Raw genomic sequence first — 20,283 nt, forward strand, 5'->3', positions numbered from 1 at the left:
TCTCTCCTCAACTTTCTTTGCTCAACATCCTATGCCTCATTGTCCCCTTTTTTCTCCTCTTTGTTATCCCACTGCCAAAGCTGCCTACACCCTTTCCAAATACATACACCCGGGCTCCGATTTGCTCCTGAACTGAATCCGTTTACGTGTGTGCATTGCATCTGTGGTGAATTCGTCTATCTTCGATCAAGCTCCGCTCTTCTTCACTTCCCAATTTCTTTTGCTCAGTTCTTTGCCTCATTGTCCCCTTTTTCTCCTCTTTGTTACCTAGCTGCCAAAGCTGCCTACCATCTATTCCAGATACCTGGGATCCAATTCGCTCTTGATCTGAAGCCATCTACGTGTGTGTATTGCATATGTGGTGAATTCATCTATCTATCAAAGCTAACTGCAATCCAGCTGAACTCCAAATACTTCAGTTTCCATCAAAATGGGCGAGGATCCAGTGGTGATCGAACGCCTCAAGGCGATGCAAATGGTATGTGACTGTGCAATATTCACGGTTGCCTATGATTGCATTGTTGAACATGACCTCACAGGCTGATCTGGGAAATGCGAGGCGAGAGTTAATTTCCACTGCGGAAATTCCTTCCGACTTCAAATTCACACAAGTTGGATTGGACGAACTCGAGACGAGTCGTCTTTCCAATATTCCGGGAACTGCTGCCTACAAGCAGGCTGAACGAAACAAGAATGCATTGAAGGCATGGTCTGGTAATTGATACCAACCCATCTCCTTTTACCTCTAGCTTACATTATACCTAGACCTGCATAGGAACCTCGATGATGACGGTATATTGAATTCACAGCTCGATGAACTAATGAATGGACAAACCCATCGTGTCCAGCTGCAAGCTCAAATGCGAGCAGCTGGTCGAAATATGGGACCTGGAAGCGTGTTCAGATTTGGCGCGTCCCAATCGAAGCAGTTTGAATTCAACAAATTCAAAGAAACCGCGGTCAGGCAATATTCAGGCCCCCCACAGCACGCTAGCCGTGGAGGAGCTAATGTTGGAAAAAGAGGCCATGGCGGTTTCAAGCCACCAGGGTTAGTATAGAGCCTGCTATCTTATGGTCACCCTTTCTAACGATGGAGTCTCTCTAGGCCGACCGGTCATGGAATGGATCCTGCACTTGACATTAATAACTCTGGCCCTTCTTTCCGAAGAGCTGGGATATCAAAGGGCCGGAAGTCATCCTCTTCATCACGCGGTACTAGAGGAGAATCGTCTCAAGGTAAGTTTACAAGGAACTTGAAGCTAGCGGAATTCAGTCTGACGCAATCGAAGGTGCCAAAAGCCCGACCACGAGGACCATGAAGTCAGTAAAGCCTTTGTAAGTGATGAAAAAGGGTTACTTAGGTCTCCAACGACTGACTTTATATACAGAACAGACTACTCCAAGGCAATGGCGTCGCCCGAAGCGTTCCTGGCGCAAGTCCGCCAAACTCGCGGCCCAAAGGCAGCGGCGGCGCTCGAAGAGCCCGAACCGCAAGCCCTCCCAGCTCGCGGATCACAGCTGTCACCACATGCTACAGCCGCACCCTCAAAAATGCCCGTGCTCGAGCGTTCACCGAATCCGTTGGAAAAAATCTCCGAGACTGCCAAATCAATTACACATTCTGCTGCGAAATTCCCCGTAATGGCCATGTCGCAGGGCGAACAGCGTGAGCTGCTTCTTGACCTGGAATCCCCATCCAAGCCTTCCCCAAACATGCTTGCAAGCCCGGGCATCGCAGAATTGACAGGCCTCGAGTTCCATAAAAAGGCTGAGAAGCGCCCACTGTATCCTTTGTCAAAAGAGTACATCAGCACAAATGATGAGCCTACAAGCCCAACCAATCAAGTCCTTCATTCAGCCCAAATGGCCGAAAAATTGGACAATCTGCACAAACAAATGGCAGAAATGATGAAGGTGATATCTGAGTTGACTCTATCTTCTACCACCTTGCCTGCCCCGGTGGCTCCTCAAAAGCTCGATAAGGTCAGTGCAACTATTCTGGCTACTCCCACTCACCAGAGCTTCAAGAAGTATCGGTCTCCACCTCCCACGTCTTCTTCGACCGAGTCCAAGGAGAAGTTCTACGATGCCACCGATAACAATCAATCCCCGCGCAAGTATGTCAGCACAGAATTTGACGATCTGCAACTGTCCGAGTCTGCCTCCCGGAAGCTCGCTCTTGCAGATGCCCCGGTTTACAAAATTCCCGAAACCAAAGTTCGTTCAACTAGCCAAGGCGGTCCGTCTAAAAAAGCTTCCTCTTCGGCCATCGTTCCCCCTGAGGCCGTGAATTTCAAAGTCTCTGCAAAATCACAGCTTGCGGACTCAATGTGGGCTACGGCCGAGGCCAAAGGTCAGTCTGAAAACGTCAAGGAATCCGTTCAGGCAAGTCCAACTCTCTTCCTCCTTCCCCCGAAGGCGAAGGTGATTGGGCCGCAGCCATTCAACCTCTATGAGCGACAACAGAAGCTGCAGGGACTGGCCCTCAGGGATCAGAATGTGTCCAATCCCGCCAACAATGCGAAGCCCCGGCCTCCCCAGTCGGCTGTAGCGCCAAAGCTGAAGCAGGTAGAGCTTGCGCCCGCTCCCGCTCCCACACCTGCACCATGTGGTGTGCGAATTCTTGGTCCGGCACCTTACCAGCCCAATAAAAAATGAACTACGCCGCCCACCAAGTCTCAACACACCTTGTACCTCGTTCCAGTCGTCCGTTCAAAAAGCTCTACTGTTGCTTTTTACACGCACAGAAGATTGATCGGATGAATATTTATCATTATCACCGATTCTCGATGTTTCGGATACGCGAATGTGAAAATCCTTCTCCTGCCAGTGGCTGTTGTTCCCTCGATAGCGCATCATGTCAATCCGCAGAGAGGAGACTATTTGAATATCAATATGTACCACCAATCTTAGTCTAAAACAAGCAAAAATAGGAGTACTGAAAATGAAATCAAATATTCCACCAACTTGCTCTTGTAACTACTTAACTACTTGCTTTGTAGTTTGGACTCATGTGGATGCCGATCGGCGGGCCGAGATCGGCTCGGGGCGTTCCATTCCCGCCAAACTACATCCTCCGAGATCCAGCACGATGTGAACCGTCGTAGCCGCTTCTCCAATTTCGACTGATTATTTTTTTTCTGCAGGCAATTCCAGGTATTAAGATCTTCATTCTACTGTCCACGCGTCATTGACGGCAATCAACGGTAATTGTGACACGTAGATCATTCAATGGCAGTGGCTTTGATCGTTATGGAAGAAATTTTTAATTTAGCTATCATTTCAAGGATCGCCCCCGGGTGAAATTCTAGCTTCGGTGACGATCCGGAGTAACTAGTTCGGCAGAGGGACTTGTCCCTGAATTGAGTTTTTTAATATAAAAAAAGCCGAAAAAGTTTTTAAAAAAAGTGATAAAAGAATTAAAAGAAAAGAAAAGAAAAGAAAAGAAAAGAAAAGAAAAGAAAGAAAAGAAAAGAAAAGAAAAGAAAAGAAAAGAAAAGAAAAGAAAAGAAAAGAAAAGAAAAGAAAAAAAAGAAAAGAAAAGAAAAGAAAAGAAAAGAAAAGAACAGGGGAGGTCCTACTCAATCCGGCAGATATCTGCACCAAGACTTTCGAGAACAGTCCTTTTCATTTTTCATGCAGCCACATGGTTGCCGCGGAACCTGGAATTGCATCCCTCCGCTGGTCATTCAACAAGGACAGAGAGGATGGAAATATGGAGGGAGGAAAAGGGGGAGGTTGGGAAGCTCAAGTGCTAGAAGAGATTTTCCTGCAGCGGTAAGACCGCCTGTCGGCACATTTGCTCATAAAATAAAAACATAACCCGGACGAGCTCAAACTTCCCCGGTAATCACTAACCATGCAAACGATATTCCATTTGGTCCGGTTTAGAATTCGCCTACATGAATTCCAATGGCGTTATGGATCTCAGTTGAAGAAGCCAGTAAATCAGCTGGGTCTTTTCTCCGGCGTGGGACAAGGATAAACTCTCGGGTTATGCAAAAAAAAAAGAAAAGATTTTTCTTTATTTTCTTTTCTTTTATTTCATGCATCCATTCGATAGACCTGAAGGGGAAAAGCATGCAGCAAAAAAAAAAACAGGGAAACGCAGGTCCCAACGTCGAGGGTCGATTGGCCTCGTGGGTCTGGATTGAGAAGTGTCAGGTAGTTCATTTGTAGGACTCCCAGTCGGAAGACTTCGATAAACCGATTGAGGAGGTTGAGACTGATACTATTCACGCTAATACACCAGGGAAACATATAAGCTAACTACTATTAGTTAAAAAAATGAGGTTAAACGCTAATCTTGCTCGATCCTTCCGTTCTAATTTATTCTAATCTTGAGGGGTTGGTTCCTTTATGATCTCCGATAGAATTTTTATATTTTTCAATTTTCACCTTATCGTCGATGGGTGAAGTAGTAGCGATCCGAGCGCGGAACGTGTTAAGGTCACTATTGGAAAATTCAGTCGAGTGGCGTTTTCTCACTTGAAGATGGGTAGTGGTCATTCCAAGGCCGTTGCGTCACCTATGGGCACAGGGAAAATCCATGCCGTATAGAATGTGTATATATCGATGATATCTCCCACCATATTTTTTTCTTGTAAGATCTCATATCCTTATCATGTAGCTATCTTGGAAAAAGCAGTCCCCATAATAGGTAATGGGATCACAATCCACAACAAATGAACTGTGGTGGTGAATGCCGAGTTCGGCTTGAAAAGGATTTGCGCTTGTCTCAAGACCACTATGTGGTCAATACCGTTAGATCAATCTAAAGCTTATAGAGATGTAATAAATATGTCCTTAAAAAGATATCGCCTAAGAATATTCCAAACAAAAGGAAAGTATGATATTTAGCCTTGCTGTTCATGGCCAATCTAATACGGAGACAAAATCCGATGAGCTTCTTATCTAGGCAAGCACCAGAAAAATACCTACGGCAAATCCAAATGAGAAGAGAGCGGGAAGAGTATGCGAACAGCGTGGCCACAGCAAGATAGATACTTCACCATTTCTTACTAAGCCTTTGTCCCCTCCAACTTTAATGACCAACCGTAAAACGCTCGAAGTTATTATATACCTTAGACTATCCTTGGAACACCAAACAATAATGTAAATACTCATGCAAAAGCTCAAGAAACTCCCTCTGCATCATCTCCTTTTGTTTGTAAGCAGCTGGCATTGAACCTTAGAAGCCTGCTTTTCGAACTTCACGGCCCTAGGGCTCTGTACTCGTCGCTAGTCTAAGGGTGGTGAGCGTGCTTTCCTTGGCAAACAATAGCATGAGATTTTCTCACTCTCATCCTGGTAGGGATATGGGCGGCGTTTTCTAAGGGACTCGGGCAAGTTCTCGTTCGATCGGATGGGTATGGGTGCCTAAAACAAAGCAGATACAGAAATCATTAGCAACCATGATCAAGGTATAGCTGGAAGCTCATAGTACAGACTGGCAGTCCGTTCAGCTCTGGCTCTTCTTGAGCCGGCTTTGGCTTTGGCATTGGAGGAGTGGGAAATTCAATAGCAACGATAACGATGGCGACCACGGCATTGGCAACTTCCTCGACAGGCATTTTTCCAAGGGACTTCCAGGAAAAGTGATGCAGTATCGAACGAACAGGTATAGATATTTTCTCGCAATTGAAAAGGAAAAAAGAGGGAGGAATCGATGTTATATAGCAGATCACTAGACCTGATAGGAGCGTTTAACTGTTGTGCATTTTCAAGGCTTGACTCAAAAGTCTGATATGAGTGGGTACTCGACACATCAGTTTTAACATCCAAAAAGGATCGACAGGGCCTGGAAGTTCCCTGAGCACTGTAAACGCACAGACAGGAGTAAGAGTCGCGGACGGACTTTGGATGGATCTCCTGACGAGTGGGTGCCGGGGTTGAGTTTCACCTTTTTTATCCCTAAAACATACTACACAGTACATGTGGATGCAACAAAACACTTTCAATGGGGACAGTTTGATTGACTAATCAAAGATCTCATGTGTGCATTACAAAGTAAATCCCCATGCGTGTCATTAAATTGGCGGGACTGCCGTGCCGTGGATCACATCCCCGGTAGCCTCACCAGAGACATCTTGCATTGTGCAGATAAGAATTATTAAATTCTTTATATATTATTTCTCTCCTATCTCTTTCCTGTTCTGAAATGACAACCTACTAGCGGTGAAAAGGGTATGCGTTGGCCCTGTGATCTTCATCGGATCCGATGTGTTGGATCCCAACTTTACGGACCTGCTTCAAGGTCTTAGCCAATGACACCAAACCAGTGAGAAGAATGGCAAGAAAAATGTTTTTGGCAATTGACTTTGGCTTAAATAGTCGGCAAACAATATCATTATCAGATCCCTACCAAGAGAAGCGGATGCGTATGTGTTTCTAGAGCAAGCGATTGTTTCGGGGAATTGATCGGACCCATGCTTCGCCTCCTTATGCAAAGCGTCGTTGCCCCGGGCAAGAAAAGTGGTCACAGAGTACCGACTATCATCACCCTGGCAGATGCGACTTTTAGGGACGATCTGAGCGAACTTGTTTTTGGCCCCCTTACCCCCCAAAGAACGCGGTGGAAATATGTGGAAAAGCCAACCCCAGTCATGTACAGTGCGCAGTCAAGTTCTAAGCCACGATGAAAAACCGGCTACACGCTTCCACAATCCTGAGAACTCCAACACAGCCACGGTCCTGTTGTCACTTTGTTTTTCAATAACATTTCAGAAGAACACTATTTTTTTTTTGCCGGGACTTTTGTTGAACCTCATCGCAAAGTTTTCTTTCACCACTCACGTGAACTGGGGATATTTGACAGAGGTGAGCTGGTGGAATCCTGGATTTTACAATATCTGAGTGATGCTCTAACTGAAAGAACAGAGTCCGACATGACCGACAAGAATCCCATGGCAGATGTTTACGAGTACCAATCCCCATATTGTCATCGTCTCAGAACCTTGTACGCTCTATTCTCCTACTCCGGTCGGGAGAGAATAGGATGCAGGATTTCTCCATATGATCGAGGACTGAGAGATCTGCTTCAAGGTTTGTACGCCATGAGGGTTGCAGCGTGCAGTACAATATCGGCAAGGCTACTTGCGTACCCATCGAAGATGTTACTCAAAACAACGCCCGGGATTCTGAGACCAGTTGACGTCGCTGAGGATGATGGAGAGGACATCCTCGGAGCGAGCATGTAATTCATAACGAAAATGAGGGAGACCATGCTGACCCCGTTTTGAGGCAGGCTCTACATGCGATTTTCATCGGCCTACGCTCGTTTGTCCTCCCTGTCTCCCATGAATATCTCCGAAATATACATGGTTTCAAAATGATGATTGCAGGTTATTCGGTGGTTCGGAGAATAAGAACAGCCATGCAATTCTGGATATTACTTGCTGTGATTACGATTGTATCGGTTCAGTTGCAAGATCTGAGATGCAGCCGCTGTCCTTGCTGCTGCCCTCAACAGGGCATTTGTGTGGCGCATGAAACATACTGCTCAGTGTTGAGGCTGCAGCATACATCAACTCCGGTCGCATGCACGAAAGCCATTCCAATTCTACGGCAACAACGTGATTCAATGGAGAAAACATGCAAAATGATCTCTTCCTCAAAGTGCATACTCTCAACTCCAACTCCCCGTTTGAGAACTGTGAAGCCGAATTGTTGAATTTTGAATGAATAACCAAAAATTCACCCCAAGGTGTGAACACCCCAAGGCTATAAACTCGCGTTTTTGGCAGGTTTGCTGCTGGTCAGGGTTTCTTTCCAGTTTTTTATGCCCTCTCCCGAGAGGCAGGTGCATTCCCACCGTAATCCGAAGACCACAACGGGGACTCGCTTGAATGCAGCAATGGTTGATTAGACCACTACGCCACTCACCCCCAGTATGCATATTACCCCCCATATCTGATTCATGACTGAGCTCCAATTTTTCTTAAAGCAGGGTGGATCACCATAGTGGAGCCGCCCCGCTATACTAAAATTATCGGGGAGAAATCCACAGCCTTGTTGCAACCTCTGGTCCTTTTTTCAGATCTTTTTTCGTTACCTGGTGCATGCTGTAGAGCACGAACAGTGTTGGGCGTGCAGTTTGGGGATGAGGCTATTCCCGTGCGGGTTCTGTGACTGGGTGCCCTCGGCCAAACCAGGCTGTGACAATTTCATCTGAGAAACTGAGGACTTCAAATCGAGTAAAATCACTGAGTTTCTATTTGTGAGTATATGTGCAGCATTAGATTTGCTTTTTGTTAATTTGTTGTTGTTGAATTTGCATGTTACTTTAATCGGTGCTTTTGTCACTTAGGGCTAGCCAGTCGGCGCATAATTGCCAGCACTACAACAACGGGACACATTCCCCGAGCGCTTAATGTATGAAATGCCGCGTCTCCACCTGAGCAATCTATCGGTCGTTCAAAGGATCAAACGGTGTGCTTTTGCTCACTGTACTTCTGTCAGACTCGACAGCTCACATTTCATCGTCACCGGCAATTGTGAGACACTCCTGTGGTCGCGCGCAGCTAAAAACCCCTTAGATCAAACCTGTCATCTTGAGCTACCTCCCAGTACTTTCTCGGTCAGAATTGAACTCGTGGGTGGCCCACAAAGACCCCAGAAGTCGACAGAATGTGATTCCGTGAAGAGCAACGGAACAATGAGCCCTGTGAGACTCGATCCCGCGATCTCTGGCTATTTTGTTTACTTTCCTCGTGAGGCAATTGCCTGATTCTGTGAATTCGGGATGTGAACCATGGATCCACTGTTTTGATCACTGACGTAGCGCGGCCCTAGTTCCCGACGTCTCACGTTACACGTTTTCACGGAATGCTGCATGACCCAAGGTACAATCTCCTGCACGAGGATTTCGATTCCGCTCTCGATCGGATCGTCTCGTCGTTTCCGATTTGTTCTAGAAATTGTAGCCAAAGTACACTGTTGTACATGCTACATGGCCCACAGTACAATCTCCTGCACTGGTTTTTCCAATTATAGCCTTGATCGGATCATCTCGTCTTTTCCGATTCGCTCTAGAAATTTGTAGCCAAAGTACACTGTTGTACATGCTGCATGGACAAAATTACTATATCATGTACGAGGTTTCAATTCCAGCCTTGATCGGACCGTGTCGTCGTTTCCGATTCGTTCTAGAACTCTGTAGCCAAAGTCCACTGATGTACGATATGCTGCATAGTCTGAAGTCGACGGATCCTTCTCCCGAGATCCCATTAGACTATGCAGCAAAGAGAAGAATTAGACTCGAAGTAGGGAAGTCGTAAAAAGCGACAGGTTCCACATTCTGTAATTGGAAAAGTCGCGGGGTTGAATCTCTGGCGAATTTAGTGCGGGATCGGCGCACTGCGGGTGGTTTCGGTTGAAGTTGGGAACTGAAAATATTTTTCAGCATCAGCAAACAGATACTGCGTCTTTTTCTCAAGGCAAAGATTCAACATGCAGGATTTAGGGCTCTGCAAATTCTTTCTCTGTCTGCCCTCGAACTGCTAAATGTTGATCATTCACGAACTGATCAAGTGAGTAGAATCAAACGAGATAGAAAGGATTTGGAGGTCGTGCGTCATGAGAAGAGCTTTGTGATCTTTGCTTTTGACAACGGGGGAATCCATGTAATTGGAGCCATGTATCAAGGAATGAATTATTCCATCATTCAGAGTGGGTATCGTAGACATGCGTATGTAGACGCGGGGGTAAAACTTGTATATCTACCACCCTCCTCGCCGGACTTGAATCCGATTGAGGATTGTTTTGCTAAGCTACAAAGCTTTATTAAATATAAACAGAGTTCCTTCGATGTTCATCCCGATTAAGGGTTGACTATTTTCTTACATGGTATATAATACGGGCGGTGCAAAGAAAGAGAGTGCTAGAGGTGACTTTCGACACTCAGGCTTGAAGACAGACTTCTACGGAACTAAAGAGCAACATTGCGTTAACTAGCACTTTAGCAAGATAGAAGAGGTATGATGTTATATCCCGACTAATATCACTACCTATACTCTTCGGTCAACTGGTTATTTCTCGAACCCTAATGCCAAGACGCATAAGAACGTATTAGGAACAACCTCGGAGTAACAATATTTCAGAGATAATACCTATTCAGCATTGTACCATAAAAGATACATGACTTTATGAATCGGCGCTGTATGGAAAAGCTGAAACCTTTCATTGGCATGTAAACAAGACAGACATGAGTAGCTGGAGTGGGCCTCGAGGTGTCACTTCTTCTCGCACTTCCGTGTCCAAGTTACAATCTTCGGGCTTGATCTATACATACCAAGCAGCATAAACAGCGACTAACAATATCTTCCTAACTTGCTTCCAGATTATGCTCATGACCCTGCTCAACACCATATTCAGCTTGTCAGCCACATCTTTCCGCTTAAGTCTTCCTCACTTTGATGTACCAAGCTAACGCCAAACCATGTTACTAGGCTCTTCAGTGGCATTTTCTGCATTGGAGGGATGACCTACATTCCTCTTGATAATGATGATGATTCCTGCCGACCGAGGTCAAGAGTCTCGTCGCGACAGCAGACACACGGTCTCAGGGCAGAGGTACCGAATATCAGTTGACTGATCAGCTAGTGCGTCAAATATGGGAGGCTGCAGCGGACAATCAGAGTTTCGGATGCTCGCTCTGTTATTCGCTGGGCATAGTCCCCTGGAGGTTGCTGATCTTCTATCGGAAAAGACATAAGTCTTCCCGTGATTATTTTTCACACCATCAGATATTCCAAGATCGGAGATATGAATTAGCCACCGCATTCCTCGCTACTCTTGCCATTTTTGTCGTTTTTGTTCATCTAACAAGTCCTATATGCTTTGAGTAATTGAGTGGTAGAACTTTACATACTAATCTGTACATAAGCTCTCTTCATGAACTATGATGAGGATATTATCAGACTGTATCATACGAATACATGGTGGGCATGTTGCGAGGGGCCTGGAATTTTAAGGCTGTAACAGCACATCTAGATAGATACATTAGTCAGATTCTTACTTGTTCCAAGCCTTATGATTCACGCCCGAAAACCAATCCTAAAGACATGGTTATCAAATCCGGATTAGCACATCATGTGATGAAGGTTTGAAATGGCATACCAAATTGCAGGCAGCATACTCGTCCGAAACCTCTGCCATGAAAATCCAGCAGGAACGGGGTTGGTCGACTGGCTTGCTGAACGTGACCACACAGGTTTCGCTGCCGTCTCCAGATGCCTTATCCATCCTTCCGGTGCAATAGAACAAATGTAAACCCTTTAAGCGTTGCACTCTGGATAGATCATGCCGAACTCGTCGGCAAATTCCGAATGCTAACTGGCACCCTCCATCCGTGTAAATCGTATATCCCAATCGCGTTCCTGATTACGAGTTTGCCACTTTGACGTATACTGCCGAATCTGCGGAGAATTTATATCACATTATGGGTATTCGAAGCTTCCAAGCATGTTTGACACTTAAGGCTGCTACCATTAATATAAGAATCGCAGTCATGGCTCATTTTGTGATGCTGCTGTACAAGAGGAATGGAAAGAAATGTTGCTGCCATTTGTGCAGATATTTGTGTTTGATCCACGTCCATTGGACGAGGAAATGAGGAAGCTACGTCGCACCATCAGTTTGAAAGTGACTGCCGTGCTTCATTATGCCAGTCCACATTGGTTTGCATCAGCCACTGCTGTGTGGCTTAGGGGTCAATGTATCGCTGGAGGAGCCAACTTCTTCTACGAAACTTGCAACCTGGTATTAAAGTTGATATGGTTCGACGGAGGGGATCGACATAGTGGACTTGGGATTATATAGTGTTGACATCAGTTACAGCTTTGCAATCGACAGTTACGAACTAGAGATATTGACGAAGTTGGAATAATTTGGTGACTGAATTTCTAGGTCTGTAGTTCTATCTACTTTCACTGCAACTCCACCCGCGCCGATGAAAGGAGATATGGTGTAAGCGCTGTTCATAGTTATGCCATTCAACCTGTCTCAGAAAAAAAAAAGCCCCTTACCCTCTTGATAAGCATGTATTCAACGCCGTGGGAGACCGAGACCCAAAATTAAAATGCCCGCTAAATCTATCTCGATGACCTTTCAAACTTTGGAAACAAACAATGCGGTGTTATCATGGAGCCGGGGGCGCTTGTTGCTGCTCAGGAGCAACATCAGACACTCGAGGTCGCTTGGGGTCATTCTGGCCCATGGCAACAGGAGCGGCATTCACGCTATGCGATGTTGTCGCGTTGGTAACATCGTTCAACGGAGGACGTTTCCCGTTGGGGTTGTTTTGGGGAGGTACACTTCCTCGATTCATGCCTGCAGGATTGGGTGTGTTTCGAGCATCGATGTTGGGGCGGGTTAAGGGACGATATGATGATGTTGAAGGTCCACGCGACAAGGGGCTACCGACGCTAGCTGGACCACCTGGGGCACCAACCTTGCGTTGAAAGTCTGTTGCAGGATTGATGAAGTCACGCGAGTTATTGGCTACGGGAGAGGCAGCCGGCAGCATTGGCCTGGTGATGGGAACACTCTTGGTGTGGTCAACACCGGCGGTTTTGCGAATAGACGGACTTTCCGCGTGAGGATCAAATTGAGTCCCAGGAAGAGGAACAGCATTGGGATTGTCACGCAGTACGTCCGCCACTCTAGCGGAGTAGAATCCAACCGATTGAGAAGCGGGAAGCTGATTCGGCTCATTATTGGAAGCAGGAACAGGTTCTCGCTTGATTGGGACTTGTGCGTTATTATTTTGCTTGTTGGTATCAAAGCCAGGGTGTTGAGTCGGCATTCCGGGTTTCGCATTTGGCATGTTATTCATCTGGCCAGGTCCAGGCATTGGACGTCTCTGGTCTGGCATGGCTGACAGATTTGGTCGCGCAGTCGGTGGCATTGACTGTCTCATAGCTGGGTTTCCTCCATTCCATCTCTCTGGCTTTGAAGGCGTCACGACACTTTGGTCGAATCGGCCTGGAGGTGGTCCTCTCGGAGGGATCGGTCGGTTCATCGGTGTCGGTGGTGGTTGCTGATGTGGTGGCTCTGGGTCTAGAGTTATCTCGTCGGGGTTGCCATTCGAAGCAGAGACAACGAAATCAGCTTCATCAAATAAATCACCTAAATTTATTAGCGCAGGAACTCAAAGAGTAATTTTGATTCTATGCATACTGCCAAATTCTCCATCGCCCTCAATTGCATTGCTTGGGTTACTGCTCCTTGCGGGTGCAACAGAGCGCGGTGGAGGCAAATCGTCATCTTCAGCTGTCCGCATTAGTTGAGCAGGCTCCTTTTTGATGGGGACATATGTACGGTGACGATGAAGCTCATCGACATCCCATTTTGCCTGTATACAGATAAGCGAATGATACACAAGGCAGAATGGCGGAACGCTTACCGGTGTGACTTTGATTTTGGTAACCTTGGAAAGGTAGTCCTTATCATAGACACAGTTACCCAGAACATTGCCAAAAGTCCGCAGTGTACGCTTCAATGCATCTGTTGTCCCTTCCTTTTTCGCTTTCTCAAATGCTGCTGCTTTGCCCTTGCAGTTCTCAATGTGGCCGTAACCAATATCCTAGAATCGTTAACCAATGTCTGCAGCTCAAGAAGCGCACAGTCTTTTACCTCGTGAAATGTGCCATCCCTCAGAATCACACGGACAATAACTGACAGACCAAGACTAATTTTGCCCGTGTTTTGGTTCTCCTCAATCTGTAGGATAGATTTTAGTCAAGTGGGTGGAAGGTGATCAGAGGAATTGACAACGAACAAAATCAATATCAATTTTTTGAATGGAGCTCGACCAGCCGTTGAACCCGAACACTTCATTGGCGAGATTAATGCATTTATCCGCTGAGAGATAATGCACCTTCTGTCCCCCGGCACCCGGTCGTGCTGAAATGTATTCTGGTCCCAATTGTCTATCCAGGCGTGATTGCAGAGTGGCAATCTCTGTGGCAGTATACTCGCTCATCCGTCGCCGGGGCTCTTCGAAGGGGTTTGCCATAGAGGCACCTGGGGCGTTGGGCATCCCGACGGATGCGGGTCCGCCGCGATGCTGGTCGCCAACGCTGAGAAACACTGTTAGTTATCAGATACAAGGGTGGTATGATTTTTAAAGTTCAGCACTCAGGTGTATCTCACGCTGGCATAATTTGATGATGTGAGGTGTTGTTGTGTTTCGAGGAGACAAGACGTGTAAAGCGCGTCTCATTAGCACGCGGGCCCTCACGCTGTCACGTGGTGATAACAACACTAGTTACACTACCAAATAGGCACCACCCACTGTTGACTAGATGACTATAGCCGTAAAAGGCAGCAGTAGTAGCAATTTAATACGTCTAAAATCTTTCCCCCGCACATTCTGCATGGCGTGTAGAATAAAAATGTTTCCACTATACCTCACATACAATTTCTCTACTTAGTCTCCTACCATACCTCCCAACTTCTTTCCTACCGTGTTAGTTCAATAGTCGAGAAACCCTCCAAGATCATAAGTAAAGAACTGGAAAGAAGAAATGAGAGGTGAAGGGAGAAGGGGAATTATATAAGTCAGGTAGAGGTTTCAAGTGTGTGTCCAAAAAGTGCACGGTGTACCAAAGTAAAAGAGATGTTGTTGATGTCGGATTTACAAGTTGTTGAGTGGAGCTTGGCCAAAAGAAATTCATTGAACTCATGTATAATCAACCGCTTGCTTGTTTACACCTTTGTGTACGTAGCAAGTCATGTCATTTCTCATCCTCTGCAAAGCAATGCCAAGGTCCTCAGCGGATCAGGTCGAATCATTGAATAACCAAGCTAGCACTTGGGGTAAGTCCAAGCTCCTTCAATGTCTCCCCGAAGAACTCTGCGCTGAAGACCTTTCGAGGGAAATTCTGGGTGAAGCTCTGAACCTCAATGCCTTCTTCAGTTTTCAGTGCCGCAGCAACCTCGAACAGAGTCGTGTCGACAGGAAGTGTCTTCATAATATTGCCACCAGGAGTCTGGAAGCGAAGACGAGTCTCAGTATAAGCAGATGCAGGCTTCGACGTAGTAGGTCCAGTGGCTGTAGGCACGGGGGCAGCAGCGGGCTGCGGAGGCGGTGCCACGCCCGCACGCTGGGCGCGCTCACGCTCAGTTTTTAGGCGTCTCTCTTCCTTGTCCGCGGCGATTTTCGCCCGGATGCGCTTCTTCGCTTCGATCTCCTCCGCCTTCTCCCTCTTATTAGCAGCCGCGTCCTTTAATGCTTGTTTCCGTTTCAGCTCCTCTTTCGCATCTTGGGTCTCCTTGGTGCTTTTCTTCCGTATTTCCTGAAAAGCAAAGTCAGACATTTTTCCCAAAAAGAAACCAACAGCGGGTACGTACTTCATTTCGCCTTTGGTCTGCCTTATCCTGCGCTGTTTGTGCTAGTCGCTTCTCAGCTAGTCTCTCCCTCAACTCATCGAGCCGCTGCTTCTTCTGCTCTTCGGTCAATGGCGCAATCTCCTCGGTCGACTCGGAGAAATCGACATGTTCTGACTTGGATGCATGGAACTCGGCTTGCGCCTGGCTGCGGAACTTCTTGCCACACTCGTTGCAGACCAAACTGCGGGCTTCCTCGCCTGGCTTCAGCGCAGGACCTTCCTCATCCTCAGCCTCTTGTGATTGTGCCGCCTTGATCTCCTCCAGCGATTTGTCCTGGTTGGTCTCGAGCCATTCAAGGGCCCCTTGCACTATTCTCTAGGTTAGTTGGACCCTGAGAAAGAGTTTCAGGTGGTGACTTACAGCCACCGGTCTTGGAAACAGCCAGCTCAGACCGTTCTTTGTCGAAGCCCATCTCAATGAGCTGATCGAGGTCCGACGCCATGATGGATGATTGTAGAATGTATAAAGATGATGTTTTGATAATATTGTAGCCTTCTAAAAGTGAGGGAGGTATGCGGTATGATGGAGCCCAGCAGATGGTGGATGCTAGGGTGACAGGAACAGGTAATTGGTCAAGGTGGGAGCTGAGCTTGCGGGTGACGTATCGTGAAGGCGGCGAGCGATAAGCGCGGGCCCGCTCCAGTTGGCTATAACCAACCGTCTCTGCGCAAAACAAGTCAAGATCGGACTAAAATTTCAGAGGTCTACCGGTGTAGAAATTCATTGGATGTAGGACATTAGCTTAATTGAAGGTACCGATCTTCTTATCAAATGTATTATTATCAACATGTTTGATTCGTAGCTGCAACCACCAGGGCAAGAGAGAGATCAAAGCACTTGCCGGGCCTATTACCGCATTTCTTCTTAAATCTTTACTTCACTAGCGTCCCGGGTGATATACTTACATCTTGGATTCGCAGTAGTGAAACAGGTGTCTAGGGAGAACGTTATTGGTAGGTACCAGTACTCGTTCCTTACCTCCTCGTTCTAGCTTGCATGTTTATGGAAAGGTATCATAAGTCAAATTATCTTGCAAAGTTTCAGATTTACGAATCAGGCTACTTGGAACTCAGGTACAAAATTTACTCACCAGTGATAGGTTCAGCGACTCGTTGAGGCCTCCGGCCTACCACAGTTACGACTCTTCCTTGATGCACTGCAACGCCGTGCTCTGTCTCTTTAACACTGTCTGCAAACATGTCGGTCCATACCTCTCGTGTCAATGTTGCATTTGGTGCCTGCGACTTTGGCGGGAAAAAGGCAGCACACTCCTCCCACACCATCAAGTAGTCTTCAGTCCAGCCCTTATAGTCCTGTTTTCTCTTCTCCTGGTAAATGATTCGCGCATCCTGAAAACCGAACTGGCACAGACGCGTATCAAGTACATCTACCCACTCATAATTGATGCCTTGGGCCTTTTGGCCACCCTCGAACACCTTCACAATGCTTTCACAGGCTAATTTGGATACTTGCGGTGAAGGTGATTCGACGACCCATTTATCACCTCGAGTCTCTTCCCATTGAAGGAAGCCACTCGGCTTCAGGAGCTCCAAGGCAGCAGAGAGTATAGGTGTAAGGTCCCCATCCGGTATCACACTGACAAAGGCTCGGATATGCACCACATCGTAAATACCAATCAACTCGGCAGGAAGAGGCTTAGCAAGGATGTCAAGCTGTTTGATGGAGACCGATTTGGGTAGGTAGGCTGCATCTGGGAAGTTCACTGGGTTGATATCAAATCCATCCAGCATGGCTGAGATGTTGTTCTTCGCGAAGTGGGAGTGCAGCTCAGTCAGCCAGATGCCATTTCCACAAGCGAGATCGGCGATTTTTAGAGGCTGGGAAGAAACTAAAAAGGACTTCTCGACGGTAGGTTCGAGGAGATAGCCAATGGTGTTTTGAAAGAGAAAGTGCTGCCAGTGCAAGCGAGCAGAGGTTCGAAAGTTCCTGGTTGGAGCAATCCAGAACTTGGAGACATCATAATTCTCAACGTGGGAAAATTCGGTCGTCATATTGACCGTGAGGAAATTATATGTTCTGTCTGCCTTGTGGAAGTCAGAGGAGTGATTTCACAGCGGATAACTGTAGTAGGAGTAGTAGACGTGTATTTTGTGATACAAAGAGGAAACCTCAAGCTATAAAATATTCGATTGGTGCTCAAAAAGGTATACACTGGTATTACTCTAGAAAAGAGGGAAAGGAGGAGGGATGGGAGGCCTTGTCTAAAGTGACAATAAATGAGCGAAAGGCGCTATAGAGCCAATCAGAGCGTAGACCAAGTGATCACCCCAACCTTGAGCGTTAAATTGACAACCTGGTACTCGAGGTATCCTATATCAGTGATATTACCATTCAAGTCTCAAAATTCGATGCAGACTGAATGGAGCGTACACAAGAACATAACTACACAATATTGGCCTACAAGATCATGGATCAGACTAGGGACCATCAAGAGCGGGAGAAGTAAGCGGTGCTGGTGTTACGAGTGTGTAGGTGGGGGCCGGTGTCCGGGCACCATAGGCCAGCGATCTGTCATAAAGAAACTCTCCAACTTGAAGCCTATTGGGTGACAAAAGACGAAAAGGCCTTATTTGGCTAATAGTCCGTTTAGAGATCCCGACTGGCAGTACTATTTCCTTATTATCTAATCATGCGTTGTCACGACTCACAACATGAAGCATGGAATGACGGTTATCCCTATCCTGCATTTCGAATCCGACCTGGCGAGGAAAAGACCAAACAAGACATATCTACCTCTCTATCACTGGGGTACACGGCGGACTTTTTGGACAATCGTTCAAAAGCCCTAGCCTCTGAATTTTCTTTTCTTTCAATCCCGCTATATATGAATATGGATAGCTCTTCGACCATTTAGACAATCCGGTAGGAAAAAAGTAGATTACTGGGTATGAGGCTGAGTAGGAGATATCGTATAAAACCTACTAGCTATTCGCCGCGCTTTTGGCGCGACGGAGAGCCTCTAGTATAATACGAATGCATAGCTACTAGGTATACATTGAAAATTAATTGTGAGTGTCAACATCAGGACCGAGAATAGCTAAGTGCTAGGCGGCTGCAGAAAAGATGTAAGTAGTAAGTACGTATATCCAATGTTACGGGAGGAAGGCAGCCTTGCCGGTCTCTAGAGCACTTATTTTCTGTGTCAGTTTCATATTTTTTGAAAGATATGTGTAAATTTCAATTAATGCCCTGGAAAACCATGCAAACAGTCCTAGAATGGCCAGATTTTGAAGAGTGGATATCGACCCGATAGTCCAGCAATAGTTCCTACTCTAAATGATCACTGGTAACCCCACCACATCACATGCGTCTTTTAATGCCAACCCGAGGAATCAAAACGATTCAATCTCTCACCAGCGCGCCATCCCACCAGTTGCCTACTGCTATGGTCAAATACTTTCTTATCTACAATCATCTACAATCATCTTCAAAAATGTTGTACGTATAGGCATGTCGTCATAAATCACCTGATCGATTAGTCAGCGAGTCCCCAATTAGACAATCATCAACTCCTGAGGCCTCGACTCCCTTGTCCTGATAACCTCCCCACACCAATTTCCATTCCCAGCGCAACCTCTCCGTGGCAGTCACAGCTACTGCCCTCTTTAACTCTTCAATCCTTCTGCGCTTCCCTCCCCGTAACCACCATGTCTGTTGATATTGAACCCCAGGAGCTTGCCTTCAAGCGTGAGTTCCCAGCTTATCGAGTCCGGTGATCGGAGGATATTAGACTGATCGCGGTGCTTGTTTTTGCTATCAATAGGTCCTTTTAATCAGGAAGTATGCCAGATTCTTCGTCTGGGCAATAGCACTAGCGAGCCTTTGGTTTTCAAGGTATGCGCACTTCCATCCCCTCGGGCATTGTTAGGCATGGACACTGCTAACAGAATTCTCGTGCGCCAGGTCAAAACCACCGCCCCAAAGCAGTATGTGTCTTCTATTTTCTCATGTGACTCGTCTTTTCGTCTCTAGCTCCGATGCCTAATCCGTCTATAGCTATTGTGTGCGCCCCAACTCTGGTCGTGTCGAGCCTGGTAAACAAGTCGATGTTCAAGGTTCGAATCACTCCTGCGACCTCGATATAATGGGTCCGACTAATTTGCGACATAGTTCTTCTCCAAGCTATGAAGGAGGAACCAGCTGCCGATGCGAAGTGCAAGGACAAGTTCTTGGTACAGTCTGTCGCAGTCACCAGGGACATGGAGTTCGCGAATGTGACGTCAATTGTTCGTTCTTGCATATTCGCCTGAATTCTGGAACTTTTTGCTGATATATTACCACAGTTCGAAAAGGCCTCCAAGTCTGCCGTGGTCGAGCGCAAGATTCGGGTGCTTTGGTTGGCCCCGAACGCTGACGTCAAGAACGAACCGGTATGTTTTTAGGTCTAGGCCGCTCTTATGCTATGCGCATACACTAACACTCATTATTAGCACGACGATGAGCCTCCATCCTACCCCTCTCCTACTTCCAACTTCGAAACCCCAGCCCCCCGCAAGATGACTGCCGACCACACATCGCCCATCCCTGCTCCCGAGTTCTCTGAAAAGCCCAAGTCCGAAAGTCCTCCCCCAAGAGAAACAACTAGCACTTTGACCAACACCAAGGCCGCCGTTGTCAATGCCCTCCCCTCGAGCGAGGATCTGAAGGCTCAGCTTATCGAGGCGAATGCGCAAATCCAAAGGCTGAAGGACCGACTGGCAGATCAGGGCTTGCGGCAGCGGAAGACCGGCGGCGAGTCCAAGGCTGCCCCCGCGACAATGCAACAGACACACGCACAGGGCGCTGCCGGTGTGCCGCTTCAGATGGTAGCTGCACTGTGCCTAGTGAGCTTCTTGATCGCCTATTTCTTCTTCTAGGCTTGCTCTGTCG

General features: G+C 46.9%; 6 protein-coding genes across 6 annotated transcripts; 2 read left to right on the forward strand and 4 right to left on the reverse strand.

The window, feature by feature from the left end:
- Positions 1-430: 430 nt before the first annotated feature.
- N7520_010582 (uncharacterized protein) lies at positions 431-2,658 on the forward strand (the record flags this gene model as incomplete). The annotated part of the gene is made up of 6 exons (XM_057144515.1): positions 431-478; positions 540-714; positions 766-1,048; positions 1,106-1,236; positions 1,290-1,335; positions 1,389-2,658. The coding sequence occupies 6 exons, from the start codon at positions 431-433 to the stop codon at positions 2,656-2,658; spliced, it is 1,953 nt and encodes a 650-aa protein (XP_056990269.1).
- An 8,257-nt stretch (positions 2,659-10,915) lies between these two features.
- N7520_010583 (uncharacterized protein) lies at positions 10,916-11,244 on the reverse strand (the record flags this gene model as incomplete). The annotated part of the gene is made up of 3 exons (XM_057144516.1): positions 10,916-10,988; positions 11,018-11,055; positions 11,119-11,244. The coding sequence occupies 3 exons, from the start codon at positions 11,242-11,244 to the stop codon at positions 10,916-10,918; spliced, it is 237 nt and encodes a 78-aa protein (XP_056990270.1).
- An 895-nt stretch (positions 11,245-12,139) lies between these two features.
- On the reverse strand, positions 12,140-14,162 carry N7520_010584 (RAD52 DNA repair protein RADC; the record flags this gene model as incomplete). The annotated part of the gene is made up of 6 exons (XM_057144517.1): positions 12,140-13,128; positions 13,180-13,354; positions 13,406-13,585; positions 13,636-13,722; positions 13,781-14,081; positions 14,155-14,162. 6 exons carry the CDS (start codon positions 14,160-14,162, stop codon positions 12,140-12,142), a joined length of 1,740 nt encoding a protein of 579 aa, XP_056990271.1.
- A 630-nt stretch (positions 14,163-14,792) lies between these two features.
- N7520_010585 (UBA and UBX domain-containing protein) lies at positions 14,793-15,835 on the reverse strand (the record flags this gene model as incomplete). Its single annotated transcript, XM_057144518.1, has 3 exons — positions 14,793-15,299; positions 15,355-15,701; positions 15,754-15,835. 3 exons carry the CDS (start codon positions 15,833-15,835, stop codon positions 14,793-14,795), a joined length of 936 nt encoding a protein of 311 aa, XP_056990272.1.
- A 640-nt stretch (positions 15,836-16,475) lies between these two features.
- Positions 16,476-17,405, reverse strand: N7520_010586 (class I SAM-dependent methyltransferase; the record flags this gene model as incomplete). The annotated part of the gene is made up of 1 exon (XM_057144519.1): positions 16,476-17,405. The coding sequence occupies one exon, from the start codon at positions 17,403-17,405 to the stop codon at positions 16,476-16,478; it is 930 nt and encodes a 309-aa protein (XP_056990273.1).
- A 1,656-nt stretch (positions 17,406-19,061) lies between these two features.
- On the forward strand, positions 19,062-20,270 carry N7520_010587 (uncharacterized protein; the record flags this gene model as incomplete). The annotated part of the gene is made up of 7 exons (XM_057144520.1): positions 19,062-19,101; positions 19,178-19,248; positions 19,318-19,340; positions 19,411-19,469; positions 19,525-19,640; positions 19,698-19,784; positions 19,845-20,270. The coding sequence occupies 7 exons, from the start codon at positions 19,062-19,064 to the stop codon at positions 20,268-20,270; spliced, it is 822 nt and encodes a 273-aa protein (XP_056990274.1).
- Between the last annotated feature and the right edge of the window lie 13 nt (positions 20,271-20,283).

The sequence above is a fragment of the Penicillium odoratum genome, assembly GCF_028828045.1.
Source record: "Penicillium odoratum strain IBT 22623 chromosome Unknown utg000008l_segment0_segment0, whole genome shotgun sequence".
Lineage (NCBI taxonomy): Eukaryota > Fungi > Ascomycota > Eurotiomycetes > Eurotiales > Aspergillaceae > Penicillium > Penicillium odoratum.